The 15,015-nt window shown below is 45.8% G+C and overlaps 1 protein-coding gene across 1 annotated transcript in view; it reads right to left on the bottom strand.

The window, feature by feature from the left end:
• The window catches only part of dnah2 (dynein, axonemal, heavy chain 2), a gene marked incomplete in the record, with an annotated part of 180,590 nt that overhangs the window by 6,146 nt on the left and 159,429 nt on the right, over positions 1 to 15,015 (bottom strand). Inside the window, 12 exon segments of the mRNA XM_029760275.1 lie at positions 3,963 to 4,077; positions 4,209 to 4,360; positions 4,494 to 4,734; positions 5,146 to 5,330; positions 5,675 to 5,866; positions 6,060 to 6,250; positions 6,667 to 6,850; positions 7,318 to 7,466; positions 10,232 to 10,418; positions 10,696 to 10,822; positions 12,606 to 12,805; positions 13,129 to 13,273. Of these exon segments, the coding sequence (XP_029616135.1) occupies positions 3,963 to 4,077; positions 4,209 to 4,360; positions 4,494 to 4,734; positions 5,146 to 5,330; positions 5,675 to 5,866; positions 6,060 to 6,250; positions 6,667 to 6,850; positions 7,318 to 7,466; positions 10,232 to 10,418; positions 10,696 to 10,822; positions 12,606 to 12,805; positions 13,129 to 13,273 (2,068 nt within the window).

The raw sequence follows: 15,015 nt of genomic DNA, 5'->3' as shown, positions 1-15,015 counted from the left end.
CAAGACAACGCAGGAGTGGCTTCGAGACAAGTTTCTGAATGTCCACGAGTGGCCCAGCCAGAGGCCTGACTTGAACCCTGATTGAACATCTCTGGAGAGACCTGAAAATAGCTGTGCAGTGACGCTGCCAATCCAACCTGACAGAGCCTGAGAGGATCTGCAGAGAATAATGGGAAAAACACCCCAAATACAGGTGTGCCAAGCTTGTGGTGTCATACCCAAGAAGACTTGAGGCTGTAATCGCTGCCAAAGGTGTTTCAACAAAGTACTGGGTAAAGGGTCTGAATACTTATATAAATGTGATATTGAATTTTAAAAAAAATATATAAATTAGCAAAAAAATCTAAAAACGTGTTTTTGCTTTGTCATCATGGGGTATTGTGTGTGAATTGATGAGGGGAAAAAACGATTTAATCAATTTTAGAATAAGGCTGTAACCTAACAAAACGTGGAAAAAGTCAAGGGTCTGAATACTTTCCGAACGTACCGTATAACAAACAGAGTAGCAGCAGCGTATGTGAAGTGTGAAAGTGTATGTGGCGTCAATATGCATGTGTGTTTAGTGTGTGAGCGTGTGTAGTGTGTGTGTGTCTGTGTGTATGTGTGTGTGTGTGTGTTGGAGTGTCAGTGTAGTATGTTAGGTTCCCCTAGGCCTGTACTCAGTGAGTTAGTGTTCTGTTATTAAAGGTGTGTTAATCCATCATCCTGCCTGCCTGGCTGGCTGCACAGAGACTGCCTCCCAAATGGCGCCCTATTCACAATACAGTGCACTACTTTTGTGCACTACTTTTGTAGTGCACTAGGTAGTGTGCATAGAGCCACTGCAAGGGAGTGCAAAACAATTAAGATAAATAAATACATAATAAAATAAATTGTACGGGTAGCCACTTGATTAACTGTTCATCAGTCTTATGGCTTGGGGTAGAAGCTGTTCAGGTGCCTTTTGGTACTAGACTTGGCACTCCAGTACCGCTTGCCGTGCAGTAGCAGAGAAAACAGTCTATGACTTAGGTGGTTGGAGTCTTTGACAATTTGTAGTGCCTTCCTCTGACACCGCCTGGTGTAGAGGTCCTGGATGGCAGGGAGTTCGGCCCCAGTGATGTACTGGGCCGTATGCACTACCCTCTGTAGCGCCTTGTGGTCGGATGCCGTGCAGTTGCCATACCAAACGGTGATGCAGCCAGTCAGGATGCTCTCAATGGTGCAACTGTAGAACTTTTTGAGGATCTGAGAACCCATGCCAAATCTTTTCAGCCTCCTGAGGGGGAATATGCTTTGTCATGCCCTCCTCACAACTGTATTGGCATGTTTGGACCATGATAGGTCCTTAGTGATGTGGACACAGAGGAACTTGAAGCTCTTGTCCAGCCCCACTACAGCCCCGTCTATGTGAATGGTGGCGTGCTCGGCCCTCCGTTTTCTGTAGTCCATAAGCTCCTTTGTCTTGCCCACGTTGAGGGAGATTTTTGTTGCACCACACTGCCAGGTCTCTGACCTCCTCCCTATAGGCTGTGTCATCGTCGTCCGTGATCAGGCCTACCACCGTCGTGTCGTCGGAAAACTTAATGGTGTTGGAGTTGTGCGCGGCCATGCAGTCGTGGGTGAACAACAGGGAGTATGGGAGGGGACTTTGCACGCTTCCCTGAGGGGCCCCCGTGTTAAGGGTTAGCATGGAGGATGTTTTATTGCCTACCCTCACCACCCTTGGGGCGGCCCGTCAGGAAGCCCAGGATCCAGTTGCAGAGGGAGGTGTTTCGTCCCAGGATCCTTAGCTTAGTGATTAGACACTATGGTGTTGAACGCTGCGCTGTAGTCAATGAACAGCATTCTCACGTAGGTGTTCCTTTTGTCCAGGTGGGAAAGGGCAGTATGGAGTGCAATAGAGATTGCATCATCTGTGGATATGTTGGGACAGTATGCAAATTAAAGTACATCTGGGGTTTCTGGGATGATGGTGTTGATGTGAGCCATTAACAGCATTTTAAAGCCTTTAATGTCTACAGATGTGAGTGCTATGGGGTGGTAGTCATTGAGACAGGTTACCTTGGTGTTCTTAGGCACAGAGACTATGGTGGTTTGCTTGAAACATGTAGGTATTACAGACTGGGTCAGAGAGATTTTGAAAATGTCAGTGAAGACACTTGCTAGTTGGTCAGTGCATGCTCGGAGTACGCATCCTGGTCTGGCCCTGCGGCCTTGTGAATGTTAACCAGTTTAAAAGTCTTACTCACATCGGCTATGGACAGCGTGATCATACGGTCGTCCGGAACAGCATGGTTCAGTGTTACTTGCCTCGAAGCAAGCATAGAAGGCATTTAGCTCATCTGGTACGCTCGCGTTACTGGGCAGCTCTCGACTGGGTTTCCCTTTGTAATCCGTGATAGTTTGCAAACCCTGCCACATCTGACGAGCATTAGAGCCGGTGTGGTAGGTTTGCCTGTTTGATGGTTCGTTGGAGGGCAAAGCGGCAGCTCTAGCCTTAAGCTCAGTGCGGATGTTGCCTGTAATCCATGGCTTCTGGTTGGGATATGTACGTATGTATGGTCACTGTGGGGACAACGTCATCGATGCACTTATTAATGAAGCCGGTGACTGATGTGGTAAACCCCTCGATGCCATCAGATGAATCCCAGAACATATGCCAATCTGTGCTAGCAAAAGAGTCCTGTAGCTTTGCATCCGCTTCATCAAACCACTTCCGTATTGAGCTGGCACTTCCTGGCACTTCCTGTTTGAGTTTTTGCTTGTTAGCAGGAATCAGGAGGATAGAGCTATGGCCCTATTTGCCAAATGGAGGGCGAGAGAGAGATTTGTATGCGTCTCTGTGTGTGGAGTAAAGCTGATCTAGAGTTTTTATTCCTCTATTTGCACAGGTGACATGCTGGTAGAAATGAGGTAAAACAGATTTAAGTTTTCATGCATTAAAATTACTGGCCACTAGGAGCGCCGCCTCTGGATGAGCATTTTCTTGTTTGCTTATGGCCTTATATAGCTCATTGAGTGTGGTCTTAGTGCCAGCATCAGTTTGTGGTTGGTAAACAGACAGCTCCGAAAAAAACAGATGAAAACTCTCGTGGTAAATAGTATGGTCTACAGCTTATCATGGGGTATCCTAACTCAGGGGAGCAGAACCTCCCGACTTCCTTAATATTACAGATCGCATACCAGCTGTTGTTAATAAAGAGACACACACAACCCCGCTGATCTTCCCAGACTCTGTCGTTCCGTCCTGCCGATACATAGAAAAGCCAGCTAGATGTATATTATTCATGTCCTTGTTCAGCCATGACTCCGAGAAGCATAGTATATTACAGTTCCTAATGTCCCGAAGGGAGCTCATCCAGTTTATTCTCCAGCAATTGCACATTCGCCAATAGAAGAGGGTAGAGGTGATTCATTAATTTGCCGCTGTAGTCTCATCAGGGTGCCCGAGCCGGCCTCTACAGTGCCGTCTTTACCTTCGACTGACAGGGATTAGGGCCTGGTCCGAGGTTAATCAATATGTTTGTCACCTCCGACTCATTGAAGTAGAAGTCCTAGTCCAAATCAAGGTTAGTGATCGCTGTTCTGATGTCCAGAAACTCTTTTCGGTCATAGGAAACGATGGCGGAAACATTATGTACAAAATAAAGTTAAGACCAGTGCAAAGAAAATACACAAAATAGCACAAATGTGTAAAATGGCCACCATTCCCTCCGGCTAAAAGTGGTTTTCTGAACATGAACTTGATGTACAGATTTGTTGATATCGCTGTGCTCACATAATAGAATGGTGTCTGGTTACATGAATGATGTGTAGATGTTACAATCACGATAGCACAAGGGCAGATACTAGTGATGTTGCTGCCACTGGGGCAGTTACTACAGCAGAATCAAATGCCTTGAGATAAGTGGTAAATGTGTGTTTTTTTGTGTGTCTATGACCTGTAACAATCCATGAGTGTGTGTGTGTGTTTGTCCTACCTTAACCCAAAGTGGGGGGACGCGGGCGTCGAAGATGCAGTGAAATGATTCCTCCAGGCTGCTAGACATCACCACCAGACCCTTGATCCCCTTCTCCAGCTCTATCAGAGACGACCTAGACACACACACACACGCGCCGTTAAACTACCCATCCAGTACTTTATTTTTACACACACATTTGCAGCTACACACCCCTGCACAGACCACCTACCTACATCACCTGCCTCTCTTCTCTCTCTGTCCTACCTGATGGTGTGTAGCAGGGCATTGTATCTCTGGATCTCCTGCAGTAGGACCACGTTGAGAGGTGAGGGGTCGTCAGCCAGCAGGACTCTGGTCCCTTCATAGTCTATTAGGCCTGGGATCTTCTGCAGCACGTCTGCTGCTAACTCCAATACCTGGGGAGAGAGGGGATCGACTGGAACTGTTGCACTGATAGTAAATACGCAGAAAATACAGAGCTACACACACACACAAATGCACATGACACAGCCTCCAACTGTAAACCCCCCCCCCATCCCTCCCACTCACCTTATTCTCTCTGCTGGGCCCGGCAGCTGCTCCGGCAGTAGCTCCACTAGTGACCTGGGGCTGCAGGGAGAGCAGGGTGTCAAACAGGGTCCTGGTCTCAGCAATCTGGGAGGCGATGTCGGCGTTGGGGTGCTGGCCGAACACCTCGGGGTGCTCCGTGGCTGGGAGGTGGCTGATGTACTCCTTGTAGGAGGACTGGGGCCCGTCCCGGGGGATGTAGTAGGTAGAGAGAGAGGAGAGTCTAGAGAGAGGGGAGAGGAGACTGTTAACACTACATAACCCTTAACCCTGTAGGAGGACTTGGCCTGTCCCGGGGGATGTAGTAGGTAGAGAGAGAGGAGAGGAAAGTATTACAGTACAACCTTGTTGTCCAATCCCAAATTGACCCTTAGAAAGTACTGGATAGGCAGGTGTAAGCAGCAACAGGGCTGGACTCCGTAGAGTGACTGTAATATCAACGCTGGCCACATGGTGGTGCTCACGGTCCTCAGTCTTTATGAGTACCTGTAACCAGACTGCAGCCGCAGTACGCTCTACCATGACTAGATCTTTATGTGTGTTTGAGAAGGAGAGAGAGAGTGAAAGAGACGTTTGTGTGTGTGTGTGTGTGTGTGTATCGCTGTGTGTGTTTGTACGCGCGTGTCACGCTCACTTGAAGAATGGCGCGGCGACGGCGGCCTCACAGAAGTAGTCGTTGATGTACGTGGTGAGCAGGCGTCTGTCAAAGTCGTCAGTCACGTGACCTCCGTAGTTGACCCCGGCGATCAGGTACTTGAGGGCGTCCCAGGGAATCTCCTCGTACTCATCTAAATACAGACTCATCAGACTCTCACTAACCTAGAGGACGGATGAGGACACGCCTGCTGTTAGCACCCCCAGGGGGTGATTTATCCACTACATTTGGTCTCACACAACAGGATGTAGAGTGGTTAACATCTTGATAGGATTCCACCCAAAGTACAGTCTAGTCTTCATTGTCTTACAAGGGAAAGGAGTAGGTAAAACCTTGTGTCACCATTTTCAAGCATTCTTCAACATGAAATCTTCACAATCCATATCAGACTCAGAAATACCTGACATTCCCCTCTCCTAATTGACTATTTTCACCAAGTAGAAAGATCCAAGTTGTGGATAGTTTTAAGACTACGACTGGAAGCCATTTTTGTGTGCGTGTGAGTTACCTCGAAGTCAGAGTCGTTGAAGCCGTAGATAATGTTCCAGCCCAGCTGTAGGAACTTCTTCCTCTCTAGGAGGATGCTGTGGAAGAAACAGAGGGCGAAGAGCAGCTTCCTGTAGAGCACAGGCCGGGCACAGCGTGTGAACTGACCCTCTGTCACCAGCTGGTACAGGCGTTTCATATTGGACTTCACACCCTGAGGGAGGGAGGGAGGGAGGGAGGGAGGAGAGAGAATTGAGTGGGGCAATGGCAAAAGAGAGTAGATCATTCTGAAAATGTGTGTGTATCTAGATGTGTTCTCTTAAAGTGTGTGCCTGCGTGTGTGTGTTCCTGCGTGTGTGTGTATGTGTATGTGTGAGTACAGTAGTGTATATCCTCTCTCTGTCTACCCGAGGCGGTTCGGTGGTCATCTTGATGCCGGCCTGCAGGATAGCGATGGGGAAGTCAGGGTGAGGAGAGGAGCTGAGCCACAGTCTGAAGTCAGGATGGGGCTCCTCTACCTGCAGCTGTTCCACTAACTTATCCAGCTGGGGCATCCAGGACAGACACAGGTGGCAGTTAGCCAGGAACACCCAATGACCTGTGGAGTGGGAGTGGGAGTGGGAGTGAGAGAGGAGAATAGAGGAAAGAGTGGAGGAGAAGCGATATTAAAAGTCGACTTTTCCAAAAACAACAGTACTGATTTATTACGAGTACAATCTGATGTATGGCGATGACATTTGGTCGAGTATAGAGAGGTGTGGCTGAAATCACAACAAGCTACAGAAAGTGACAGCCAGATAGAACATAACAAATGACACTGCAGTCCACAAACAGGGCATGGGGGAGAGAGAGGAAATATAGATTGAGAGAGAAAGAGGAGTCCTATGAATACTTAGCAAAGTAGCTATCTACGGGAACAAGAAACAGATGCCGAGAACAGGAGAGAAGAGAGAGAGAAAGGGAAATCAAAAGAGAGAGAAAGAGAACAGAGGGAGGGAAGAGACTGATTCGTACCGCTCTTCACTCCCTCTTTGATCATGCGTGTGGCAATGGGGGCTTGACCCTGGCCCAGGGAGAGGGCATGGAATTTCCTGCTCATCCCTGAGGCCTCAGCCAGCTGTAGCAGGGCTCCTGTAGGGTCCACCCCCGGAGACAACACGAATATCAGGGGAGTCTTAGTGGTCGAGTCCTCCACCACCTGGGGGAAGCACCAACACAGCGGCAGAGATCAGGGGAGGACCGAGAGAGAAATTAGTATTGTATTAGTACAGTTCTTGTTAATGGTCACAGTTGATGGCAGTAGGATGCAAGTATCATCCCCCAATGGGTTTGTGACAAAGGTGAAACTTTTTTACCAAGTGCTTTCACATCAATACATAGAGGATTACTGGGAACAAATGTTTTTCCTGTTCAGATCAAGTGGTCAGGAATAACTCCAGAAGACAAGAATGGCCCATCTCAAAATGGACCACCTCCACAACGCAGGGGATCCATCTTGGCTCTGGTTGGCAGCCATCTTGTGCCAGTTCCCTCAGCAGTCATCGAGGCTGAACGTGTCAGCGTGGGAGTGATACAGAGTGACACAGAGAGCGGGGGGGGGAGAGAAATCAAACAGGCTCTTCCGAGTGCCACTCACAGTTTCGTCACACACACACACACACTCACAGCCTTCATGTCGAGTACGGGCGGCTCCACGAAACGTGATCCCAGGTTGTTGATGATGAAGGCGGCGACGCAGAAGGCGACGCGGTCCTGACGGAGCGAGCGCACGATCAACATCCTCTGGAGCTCATTACAACCATTCTCCCACTCACCTGGTGTGGGGAGGTTGGACGGAAAAAGAGAGGGAGGGAGGGAGAAGAGAGAGAGGGAGGGATAGAGAGAGGGATGGGGGAGGAGACAGAAAGACAGCGAGGTTAAAGACGAAGGATGGATGGTGAAGGTGACAAGGGGAGAAAGAGACAAGGCGTTGGTTGGGTGTTTTCAGCAACACCAGTGATAACTAAACTTTGCAACTAAAGTCCCGGTGTTAAAACCACAATGAATCACAATGGCATAAATGGCAAATGGGTTTTAGATAAACAATAGATTTTAAACGGCAAGCCGGGAGGAAAAATTATGGCAGCATGTTCCATCATGTAATTATATTAATATTGAGCTGAACTTTGTGTGATTGAATTAATGTGATGACATAAAGCAGTGATAGTGACAGAGGCACACACTGCTACGTGATAGGCATCAATAGTCCTTCAGTACGGAGAGAGGGAGAGAGAGAGAGAGAGAAAGAAGGGGAGAAAGAGAGACTCAGTGAACAAAGCCTTGCTTTTGAGAGAGACCGCCGTAGGCAGACCTGGCTCTCGAGAGAAGACAGGCTTTGTGCACACTGCCCACAAAATGAGGTGGAAACTGAGCTGTACTTCCTAACCTCCTTACACAGACCCACAAAGAAATCCTCAACAATTCCAATTTTGATAAACTCCCATATCTATTAGGTGAAATACCACAGTGTCCCATCACAGCAGCACAATCTCTGACCTGTTGCCACAAGAAAAGGGCAACCAGTGAAGAACAAACACTACTGTAAATACAATCTAAATGTATGTTTATTTATTTTCCATTTTGTAATTTAACTATTTGTACATCGTTAGAACACTGTATATATACATAATATGACATTTGAAATGTCTCTATTCCTTGGAACTTTTGTGAGAGTATTGTTTATTGATAATTTTTAATTGTTTATTTCACTTTTGTTAATTATCTAGTTCACTTGCTTTGGCAGTGTAAACTTAACAACGAAGAAGAAAAAATACATACTATCATTTTTTAAATCAAAGACTTCACTATACACACAAACGGTACCCAACTGTTGCACATAGGAGAACAAGATGGATTCTTTTAAAGAGACACACACGTTCACTTATATGCAGGCATGACACATACAGTGGGGGAAGAAATTATTTGATCCCCTGCTGATTTTGTACGTTTGCCCACTGACAAAGAAAGGATCAGTCTATAATTTTAATGGTAGGTTTATTTGAACAGTGAGAGACAAAAATATCCAGAAAAACGCATGTCAGAAATGTTATAAATTGATTTGCATTTTAATGCGGGAAATAAGTATTTGAGCCCCTCTCAATAAGAAAGATTTCTGGCTCCCAGGTGTCTTTTATACAGGTAACGAGCTGAGATTAGGAGCACACTCTTAAATGGAGTGCTCCTAACCGCAGCTTGTTACCTGTAAAAAAGACACCTGTCCACAGAAGCAATCAATCAATCAGATTCCAAACTCTCCACCATGGCCAAGACCAAAGAGCTCTCCAATGATGTCAGGGACAAGATTGTAGACCTACACAAGGCTGGAATGGGCTACAAGACCATCGCCAAGCAGCTTGGTGAGAAGGTGACAACATTTGGTGCGATTATTCGCAAATGGAAGAAACACAAAAGAACTGTCAATATCCCTCGGCCTGCGGCTCCATGCAAGATCTCACCTCGTGGAGTTGCAATGATCATGAGAACGGTGAGGAATCAGCCCAGAACTACACGGGAGGATCTTGTCAATGACCTCAAGGCAGCTGGGACCATAGTCACCAAGAAAACAATTGGTAACACACTACGCCGTGAAGGACTGAAATCCTGCAGCGCCCGCAAGGTCCCCCTGCTCAAGAATACATATACATGCCCATCTGAAGTTTGCCAATGAACATCTGAATGACTCAGAGGACAACTGGTGAAAGTGTTGTGGTCAGATGAGACCAAAATGGAGCTCTTTGACATCAACTCAACTCGCCGTGTTTGGAGGAGGAGGAATGCTGCCTATGACCCCAAGAACACCATCTCCACCGTCAAATATGGAGGTGGAAACATTATGCTTTGGGGGTGTTTTTCTGTTAAGGGGACAGGACAACTTCACCGCATCAAAGGGACGATGGACGGGGCCATGCACCGTCAAATCTTGGGTGAGAACCTCCTTCCCTCAGCCAGGGCATTGAAAATGGGTCGTGGATGGGTATTCCAGCATGACAATGACCCAAAACACACGGCCAAGGCAACAAAGGAGTGGCTCAAGAAGAAGCACATTAAGGTCCTGGAGTGGCCTAGTCAGTCTCCAGACCTTAATCCCATTGAAAATCTGTGGAGGGAGCTGAAGGTTCGAGTTGCCAAACGTCAGCCTGGAAACCTTAATGACTTGGATAAGATCTGCAAAGAGGAGTGGGACAAAATCCCTCCTGAGATGTGTGCAAACCTGGTGGCCAACTACAAGAAACGTCTGACCTCTGTGATTGCCAACAAGGGTTTTTCCACCAAGTACTAAGTCATGTTTTGCATTGGGGTCAAATACTTATTTTCCTCATTAAAATGCAAATCATTTTATAACATTTTTGACATGCGGTTTTCTGGATTTTTTTGTTGTTATTCTCTCTCTCACTGTTCAAATAAACCTACTATTAAAATTATAGACTGATCATTTCTTTGTAAGTGGGCAAACGTACAAAATCAGCAGGGGATCAAATACTTTTTCCCCCCACTGTACTGTGTACTCACTCACACACGCTCCCAACCCTACCCCTCTCACCAGGTAGCTGTGCGGTCTCAGGCCCGGCACTCGTGTACCAAAGGTTCCAGTCTCGGGGGTACTGTTCAAAGGAGGCCATGAGGCCGTGGAAGTTAGCCAGCTTGTCCAGCTCTGTCACGTTGTCCCAGTTCAACTCTGCCAGCCAGCTAGAACACGGGTTCTCCATCTGACTCTCTTTATCTAGAACCTAGAGGGGAGAGAGAGAGAGGGGGGAGGGAGGGGAGAGATAGATACATTTTAAGGGATGTGTTTTAGATTTTTTATGGCACCTGTATAACTGCCCATGCAGTCCTAGCTCTTGTAACACACGTCTGAGACTGCTGCTTGAGGAAGATTTATTGACTAACTGTGTGCTTGACAAAACCTTCCTCATTAATCCTCATAGGATTAATACAATTGTGATGAATTGAATGGCACATTCAGTCTGTTCTGTGTGTGTGTGTGTGTGTGTGTGTGTGTCTCACCAATCCTCCCCTGAGGAAGAAGCTGTATTCGTCCATGTTGAGTTTACCAGCCACCTCCAGGATCTTAGCACAAATCTGGAAACTGAAGAGCAGCTTGTGGACCTCAAACAGACCACGACACGTGTACCTGGAGAAGACGGGGACAGTCTTGATCAAACTTCGGTAGTACACACACCGGAAGAAGAGGTTAAACAGTACAGGACTCTATTGTATCTCTATGGTAATCTGTATCTAGTATCTAAAGCATGGTCTGTGTGTTATTTTGTTACCTATTCCAAACTTTTGGTCCTGTAAAATAGCTTCACATTTAAATGCACACTATTCCAAAATTCATCATCATTCCTATCATTATCCGAGTTCAGTCCCTGTAGACAGCGTATGTGTGGTAGTCGTTGAGGTTATATTATGTTGTACTTGTAGACGGCGGTATGTGTGGTAGTCGTTGAGGTTATATTATGTTGTCCCTGTAGACGGCGGTATGTGTGGTAGTCGTTGAGGTTATATTATGTTGTACCTGTAGACGGCGGTATGTGTGGTAGTCGTTGAGGTTATATTATGTTGTACCTGTAGACGGCGGTATGTGTGGTAGTCGTTGAGGTTATATTATGTTGTACCTGTAGACGGCGGTATGTGTGGTAGTCGTTGAGGTTATATTATGTTGTACCTGTAGACGGCGGTATGTGAGGTAGTCGTTGAGGTTATATTATGTTGTACCTGTAGACGGCGGTATGTGTGGTAGTCGTTGAGGTTATATTATGTTGTACCTGTAGACGGCGGTATGTGTGGTAGTCGTTGAGTTTATATTATGTTGTACCTGTAGACAGCGTATGTGTGGTAGTCGTTGAGGTTATATTATGTTGTACCTGTAGACGGCGGTATGTGTGGTAGTCGTTGAGGTTATATTATGTTGTACCTGTAGACGGCGGTATGTGTGGTAGTCGTTGAGTTTATATTATGTTGTACCTGTAGACAGCGTATGTGTGGTAGTCGTTGAGGTTATATTATGTTGTACCTGTAGACGGCGGTATGTGTGGTAGTCGTTGAGGTTATATTATGTTGTACTTGTAGACGGCGGTATGTGTGGTAGTCGTTGAGGTTATATTATGTTGTCCCTGTAGACGGCGGTATGTGTGGTAGTCGTTGAGGTTATATTATGTTGTACCTGTAGACGGCGGTATGTGTGGTAGTCGTTGAGGTTATATTATGTTGTACCTGTAGACGGCGGTATGTGTGGTAGTCGTTGAGGTTATATTATGTTGTACCTGTAGACGGCGGTATGTGTGGTAGTCGTTGAGGTTATATTATGTTGTACCTGTAGACGGCGGTATGTGAGGTAGTCGTTGAGGTTATATTATGTTGTACCTGTAGACGGCGGTATGTGTGGTAGTCGTTGAGTTTATATTATGTTGTACCTGTAGACAGCGTATGTGTGGTAGTCGTTGAGGTTATATTATGTTGTACCTGTAGACGGCGGTATGTGTGGTAGTCGTTGAGGTTATATTATGTTGTACCTGTAGACGGCGGTATGTGTGGTAGTCGTTGAGGTTATATTATGTTGTACCTGTAGACGGCGGTATGTGTGGTAGTCGTTGAGTTTATATTATGTTGTACCTGTAGACAGCGTATGTGTGGTAGTCGTTGAGGTTATATTATGTTGTACCTGTAGACGGCGGTATGTGTGGTAGTCGTTGAGGTTATATTATGTTGTACCTGTAGACGGCGGTATGTGTGGTAGTAGTTGAGGTTATATTATGTTGTACCTGTAGACGGCGGTATGTGTGGTAGTTGTTGAGGTTATATTATGTTGTACCTGTAGACGGCGGTATGTGTGGTAGTCGTTGAGGTTATATTATGTTGTACCTGTAGACGGCGGTATGTGTGGTAGTCGTTGAGGTTATATTATGTTGTACCTGTAAACAGCGTATGTGTGGTAGTCATTGAGGTTGGCGATCCTCTCGTCCAGTTTGTGTGAGCGCTGACTCTTCTCTATGCTGAGGTTGAACAGGTCTATGTAGGCATCCAGACTGAACTGGTACATGGGGTCAATACGGCCCATATCGTTTAATACAAAGAACAGGATAGAGGCCCGCTGGGCACAAGGACGGTACGCCTAGAGGGGAGGACACGGATATATGGCTTTCATGAAAACAGACATTTATTTTGGCATGGTCAGTAACACTTAACTTAGAATGGTGATGATGTAGCGGTTATAAAGCAAATATACCTGACATAAAGATACATAACGTTCTGTTATGTCTACAGTAATTTATACAACTTTAAGGACCCTTATGCAGTGTAAGACCATTTCTGCTCTGTCATCACTCTTTCTGTCCTGCTCCCTCCACCTCTTTATTCTCCCTTTCTCCCTCCCGCCTCACCCCCTCCTTCCCTCCCTCCCTCCCTCTCTCCTACCCTCCCTCCCTCCCTCCTCACCTCTCTGGCCGTGTCGATCTTGATCTCAGTCAGTTCGCTGGTCTCCAGTTGTTCTGAGACCTCTGTGGCCGTCACTTTAGATGTCTGCAGGGTGTTCACCAGCTGAACATCATCCAGGAGAGAACCCGTTGCCTCATTCAACAGCCTGCAATACATACACTTATTATTCTAAAATACTTTTTCTAGCACAGTGATTGTTACCAGCACTTTTCTGAAGAAGGCTTTAATTGGGAAGATCATTCTACTGTATATGCTTGTTTCTTTTCATTTAAATGCACGTGTTGTAAATAATTCTGAATAAAATAAATTCAATAACAGAAATAATAAAATAACTAGAACATGACTAAAATGTCATGTGGAAATTGTAGCTAGGGCATTAACAGACAGTTGGGTCAGTATAATGGGTCAGTGTAATAAAGTAGTGTAGTATTACTATTAACTATTAGTGTAGTATGTAGTAGTGTAGTACACACTTGCAAAAAAAGGTGCTATCTAGAACCAAAAGGGGTTTTCAGCTGTCCCATAGGAGAACTCTTTGAAGAACCACTTTTGGTTCCAGGTAGAACCCTTTTGGGTTCCATGTAGAACCCTTTCCACAGAGGGTTCTACATGGAACCCCAAAAAGTTCTACCTGGAACCAAAAGGGGTTATCCTATGGAGACAGTCGCAGAACCCGTATGGAACCCATTTTTTCAAAGAGTGTATGATGTAGTGTAGTATGTAGTAGTGTAGTATTGTATAATGTGTAGTAGTGTACAGTCGTGGCCAAAGGTTTTGAGAATGACACAAATATTAATTTCAAATAGTCTGCTGCCTCAGTTTGTATGATGGCAATTTGCATATACTCCAGAATGTTATGAAGAGTGATCAGATGAATTGCAATTAATTGCAAAGTCCCTCTTTGCCATAAAAAGGAACTGAATCCCCCAAAAACATTTCGACTGCATTTAAGCCCTGCCACAAAAGGACCAGCTGACATCATGTCAGTGATTCTCTCATTAACACAGGTGTGAGTGTTGACAAGGACAAGGCTGGAGATCACTCTGTCATGCTGATTGAGTTCGAATAACAGACTGGAAGCTTCAAAAGGAGGGAGGTGCTTGGAATCATTGTTCTTCCTCTGTCAACCATGGTTACTTGCAAGGAAACACGTGCCGTCATCATTGCTTTGCACAAAAAGGGCTTCACAGGCAAGGATATTGCTGCCAATAAGATTGCACCTAAATCAAACATTTATCGGATCATCAAGAACTTCAAGGAGAGCGGTTCAATTGTTGTGAAGAAGGCTTCAGGGCGCCCAAGAAAGTCCAGCAAGCGCCAGGACCGTCTCCTAAAGTTGATTCAGCTGCGGGATTGGGGCACCACCAGTGCAGAGCTTGCTCAGGAATGGCAGCAGGCAGGTGTGTGTGCATCTGCACGCACAGTGAGGCGAAGCCACTTCTCTCAAGGAAAAACATCAGGGACAGACTGATATTCTGCAAAAGGTACTGCTGAGGACTGGGGTAAAGTCATTTTCTCTGATGAATCCCCTTTTCGATTGTTTGGGGCATCCGGAAAAAAGCTTGTCCGGAGAAGACAAGGTGAGCGCTACCATCAGTCCTGTGTCATGCCAACAGTAAAGCATCCTGAGACTAGAGGTCGACCGATTATGATTTTTCAACACCGATACCGATACCGATTATTGGCAGGCCAGAAAAAGCCGGTGCCGATTAATCGGCCGATTTTTTTGTTGTTGTTTGTAATAATGACAATTACAGCAATACTGAATGAACACTTATTTTAACTTAATATAATACATCAATAAAATCAATTTAGCCTCAAATAAATAATGAAACTTGTTCAATTTGGTTTAAATAATGCAAAAACAAAGTGTTGGAGAAGAAAGTA

The sequence above is a fragment of the Salmo trutta genome, chromosome 8 (genome assembly GCF_901001165.1).
Source record: "Salmo trutta chromosome 8, fSalTru1.1, whole genome shotgun sequence".
NCBI lineage: Eukaryota > Metazoa > Chordata > Actinopteri > Salmoniformes > Salmonidae > Salmo > Salmo trutta.
The sequence above is the reverse complement of the archived record's forward strand: the minus strand, read 5'-3'. Positions and strand labels throughout refer to the sequence as shown.